The sequence below is a fragment of the Amblyomma maculatum genome, chromosome 7 (genome assembly GCF_055883805.1).
Source record: "Amblyomma maculatum isolate TAMU_Amacu chromosome 7, ASM5588380v1, whole genome shotgun sequence".
Taxonomy (NCBI): Eukaryota; Metazoa; Arthropoda; class Arachnida; order Ixodida; family Ixodidae; genus Amblyomma; species Amblyomma maculatum.
In genome coordinates, this window is record NC_139350.1 from 119,563,054 (window position 1) to 119,568,127 (window position 5,074).

General features: G+C 45.8%; 1 protein-coding gene across 1 annotated transcript; it reads left to right on the forward strand.

Moving 5' to 3' along the window:
- The first annotated feature begins 299 nt into the window (after positions 1 to 299).
- Positions 300 to 4,599, forward strand: LOC146184559 (uncharacterized). The gene is made up of 3 exons (XM_084608578.1): positions 300 to 424; positions 469 to 566; positions 4,304 to 4,599. The coding sequence occupies exons 1-3, from the start codon at positions 300 to 302 to the stop codon at positions 4,597 to 4,599; spliced, it is 519 nt and encodes a 172-aa protein (XP_084464704.1).
- Positions 4,600 to 5,074: the final 475 nt, after the last annotated feature.

The window sequence follows — 5,074 nt, forward strand, 5'->3', positions numbered from 1 at the left end:
AAGCTTTACTCCAACGCTTTTATTCAATAATAAAAATACACTTTGTTGCACAATTTTTAATTTAATTACTGACATACAGGCGTGTCGCATTCTTCTTTCGATTTCGTCTACTAAACGCGAAACATATATATTGCTAAAGGCAACCGCCAGCTGGCGGCCGTCTATCAACACTGGCGAGCCAAGCCGATGTCAACTCTGCGCTGCAAGTACATGCCCTGTTGCACGCCGCTACGCCCCTTTGGCGTTTTTTTTTGGGGGGGGGGGATCACTACCTGAACTGACCACCGAAGGAGACGACCATGCCTGGCAAAGCATACTTCACCGAGGAAGAAAAGGACCTCTTGACGGAGCTCATCCGACAGCGCAGCTCTGTCATTGAAAACAAGCGCACGGACTCCGTTTCGCTAAGCGCGAAAAGCAAAGCGTGGGAGAGACTTTGCGAGACTTCAATAGTAGGCCCTTCTTAAGCCTTCGAGAGCCGAAGCAGTTAAAAAAGCTGTGGGACAACATGAAACAGCGGTGGAAGCGAGAGAAAGCGAAGCAAATACGAGACATCATGGCGACAGGTATGCACTACATACGTTCAGTTCAGTCGTTCAGTCGTGTCCGACTCTTCGTGACCCTATGGACCATGTTTTCCGGTCTCTCACTACCTTCCTAACATCACATAACTTCATCTGCAGTGCCTCGAGGATGCCATCTAACCATCGCGTTCGCTGCCTACCCCTTCTCCGGCGACCCTCAACCTTTCCCAACATCAAATCTTTCTCCAGCGACTCCTCTCTTTTCATCAGACGACCAAAGCAGCTGAGCTTTAACTTTAGAATTTGACCCTCCAATGAGCAGTCAGGGTTTATGGTCGACAATATCGACTGATCTGATCTTCTGGCAGTCCAAGGAACTCTCAAGAGTCTTCGCCAGCACCAGAATTCAAACGCGTCAATTCTTCGGCGGTTAGACTTTTTCACAGTCCAACTCTCGCATCCATACATCACAACTGGAAAGACCATAGCACGAGTTATACGGATCTTCGTTGGCAGACTAATGTCTCTGCTCTTTACTAGGCGGTCAAGGCTAACCATTGCTCTCTTTCCCAGAAGCAGGCGTCTCCTAATTTCATGGCTGCAGTCTCCTTCCGAGGTAATCTTGGACCCCAAGAAGAGAAAATCTGTCACAGCTTCCACTTCTTGTCCATTGATGCTCCAGGACTTGATAGGGCAAGATGCCATGATTTTTGTCTTTTTAATGTTCAGTTTAAGCCCAAACTTCTCACTCTCTTCTTGCACGCGCATCAGAAGTCTCTTGAGTTCCACTTCACTTTCTGCCATTAAAGTGGTATCATCCGCATATCTAAGGTTGTTGATACGTTTTCCAGCAATCTTCACTCCAGCTGAAGACTCGTCCAGACCGGCCTTCCTCATGATGCACTCTGCATATAGGTTAAATAGGCAGGGCGACAGTATGCAGCCTTGCCTCACTCCTTTCTCAATCGGAAACCAATCAGTAAGACCATGCCCAGTTCTGACTGTGGCCTCTTGTCCTTCATACAGGTTCCTGAGGGGACAGATGAGGTGAATTGGAACTCCCATCTCTTGGAGAACTTGCCACAATCTGCTGTGATCTACGCAGGCAAACGCTTTCGCATAATCAATAAAGCAGAAGTAGATGGGTTTCTGGAACTCTCTTGCTTTTTCCATGATCCAGCGAAGGTTGACAATTTGGTCTCTAGTTCCTCTGCCCTTGCGAAACCCAGCTTGCACATCCGGAAGCTCCCGATCCACATACTGCTGCAGCCTTCCTTGGAGGATTTTCAACATCACCTTGCTAGCATGCGAAATAAGCGCGATCGTGCGGTAGTTGGAACAATCTTTGGCACTGCCTTTCTTTGGAATGGGATGTAAACTGACCTCCTCCAATCCTGTGGCCACTGCAGGGTTGTCCAAATCTTCTGACATAATGTATACAGAATGTTAACAGCGTCATGGTTGAGGTTTTGAAGCAACTCAGCTGGAATGCCATCAATTCCGCTAGCTTTGTTTTTAGAAAGGCTGGCTAAGGCCCATTCAACTTCACTCTTCAGTATGCACGGCTCGAGATCAGTAATCACAACCGTCTTATGTTGGGTTTGCACATTCGGGTCCTTCTTGTACAGTTCTTCTGTGTGTTCCAGCCACCTCTTCTTTATCTCTGAGGCTTCAGTGACGTCCATGCCTCGTTTGTCCTTTATCACGCCCTGCTTAGCACAGAAGCTTCCTTTGATATCTTTGATTGTCTTATACAGAGCTCTTATGTTCTTTAATTGGCTGTTGTCCTCAACCGCTTGGCACTGTATGTTCAGGAAGGCATTCTTATCTCTCCTTGCTATTTTCTGAAAATCCGCATTGAGAACCTTGTATCTTTCTCTTTCCCCCATAACTTTTGCCATCCCCCTTTCCCCACCTATTTGCAAAGCCTCTTCAGATAAACAGTTTGCTTTCTTGAATTTCTTTTGCTTTGGAACTACCTTAGTAGCAACTTCTTGTATTATATCACGAACATCAGTCCACATCTCTTCGGGCTCTCTGTCTTCTAGATCTAATTCTTGAAATCGATTCCTCACTTCCACAGCATATTCTAATAGAATTTGATCCAGATCATACCTGAAAGGCCTTCTAGTTTTCTGCGTTTTCCTCAATCGAAGCTTAATTTTGGCAACAAGAAGCTGACGATCGGTGCCACAATCGGCCCCAGGCCTTGTTTTTACTACTTGTATAGCGCTTCTCCATCTCTGCCGGCAAAGCATATAATCGATCTGATTCCTGTACAGACCGTCCGGTGAAGTCCATGTGTACAGGCGCCTCTTGTGCTGTTGAAAATGAGTATTCGCTATGGTCAGGTTGTTTTCTTGACAAAACTCTACTACCCTCTGCCGAGCTTCATTTGGCTCGCCAAGACCGAACTTGCCTATAATTCCGGATATTTCTTCACTCCCGACCTTAGCATTCCAGTCTCCTATGAGAAAAACGACGTCTGATGATGGGGTGAGGTCTAAAAGGCATTGTAGGTCCGCATAAAATCTCTCAACGTCAGCTTCTTCAGCAGTAGTGGTCGGTGCATAGACTTGGATAACTGTTATGTTGAAAGGGTGACCTTGGATCCGAAGTGAAATCATTCGGTCGTTTTTGGGGTTGTACCCTAGCACTGCTTTGCCCATTCTACTGTTTACTATGAGAGCGACCCCATTCCTTCTCTTGGATTCGTGCCCACAATAAAAAACATAATGGTCGCCGGAGTTAAATTCTCCCATACCGGTGCACTTGAGCTCGCTGATACCCAAGATATCAATGTTCAATCTGTCCATTTCTCGCTTGAAGATATCCAGTTTACCTTGCGTCATAGATCTTACATTCCATGTTGCTATGTGACATATCTCCTTGCAACATCGGACTTTCTGGTCGCTTCCCGACACATCCACAACTGAGCGTCCTTTTGGCTTTAGCCCAGCCGCTTCATTCGTCCTGGAGCTACTAGTAATCGCCCTTTGTTCATCCCCAGTAACATGTGGGACGCCTTCCAACCTGAAGGGCTCATCTTCCGGCGCCATATATTTAATGGTATTGTGACTGGTCATGGGGTTTTCTTGGCAGGAAATACTGGAGTGTGTTGCCATTACCTTCTCCAGTGAATCACATTTTGTCAGAACTCTCTGCCGTGACCTGTCTATCTTGGGTGGCCCTACACAGCAGAGCTCACGACTTCATCGAGTTTCGCAAGCCCCTCCGCCACGACAAGGCAGTGATCCATGAAGGGGACTACAATTCATTTTTGTTTCCAAAAATAAATTAATGGTACAAGTTATCCCAGGAAGTCGTTTCCACAAAATCCAATGAATCGTTTGCCTCACTGCTGTAGTATCTATGCTTGTATTTGTTTGCATTAACATAAGATGCGTTATATTTTGTTTTTGCGCCACTATACCATAATGATTATGTTGACTGCTCCCCCGTACTGTATTGACAAGCAGGAGCTGTGGGTAGTGTGCAAAAAAAATGTGCATACCGTTCTGTTCTGCAACTGGGTTGGGAATTGCACGATTACTGACTGCTGATCTGCGCTGCATATGTTTCAAAAGCAGCCGCTGCTGCTAACCTATCCGTACTTTAACCGTTGCCAGGTCTCATTATTCCTGTATTTTATTTTTCATTTTGAAGTATGCTGAAAGTCCATCAGACAGAAACAGCAACTCTTGCACATAATTACTTTATTTCATGTAACATATATGTGGATTTCATGTCTGAAGCATTTTTGTTTTTGCTTTTTGCAGAGCGAACACTGGAGCACAGCTCAGGTGATGTGGCAGCTATGCAGTGCATGGTGCACAGCTCAAGTACACCACCCAGGGAAAGTGAAGATAGAGCAGCAGATGAGCCTGGAACCACAGGGCCTGAAACAACGGTGCATGGAACAGATGCATCTGCACATAACCAAAGGGCAGCAGCTGAACCAAGTGTGCAGCGTGCCCGTGGAGGCAGGCTAGCGCTGTTGCAGCAGACGCTTGACGCCGAGCTTGAGGCTCGTCTTGATGCTATAAGGAGCGAAAAAAAAAACCAGAAAAACTGAACACAGGGAAAGGTTTCGGTGTCTCACAGAGGAGCATCAGAACAGAATGAGCAACATGAGGGAACAGCATGCTGATGAGAGGAACAAGCGCAAGGTGCTACATAAAATGCGGCTTCGCATTTTAAAAGAAAACGAAAATGTGCAGAAACTGGAACAGGCTGTCCTCAGGGAGCAGCTCCAGGCAGCTGACTCCAAATAGCACAATTCTTATTTCGCACTTTCGCAGTGAGGACTATGGACAACTAATTTTAGTTGAGTGTTTGCTTTCAGATGATGCGTTAGATATTGTAATACATGGATGGATGGATCACCAAGAGTCAGTTGCCTACAACTGCAAAATAATTGAATCTCTTCTTGATGTTACTTTTGTTTCATTAACTGAATGATGCCTCTGACACGGAGAGTATGTTTAGTCACGAGGAATGAAACAATGAATCACTGTAGCTAAAGGCGAACAACATGACACAACCATCAT

Bases quoted from the DNA above. Each gene is read 5' to 3' on its own strand.
- LOC146184559 (XM_084608578.1), top strand. From the start codon at position 300: ATGCCTGGCAAAGCATACTTCACCGAGGAAGAAAAGGACCTCTTGACG. The intron at 425-468 runs GTGGGAGAGACT...GCCCTTCTTAAG, and splicing joins CTAAGCGCGAAAAGCAAAGC to CCTTCGAGAGCCGAAGCAGT. The intron at 567-4,303 runs GTATGCACTACA...TGCTTTTTGCAG, and splicing joins ACGAGACATCATGGCGACAG to AGCGAACACTGGAGCACAGC.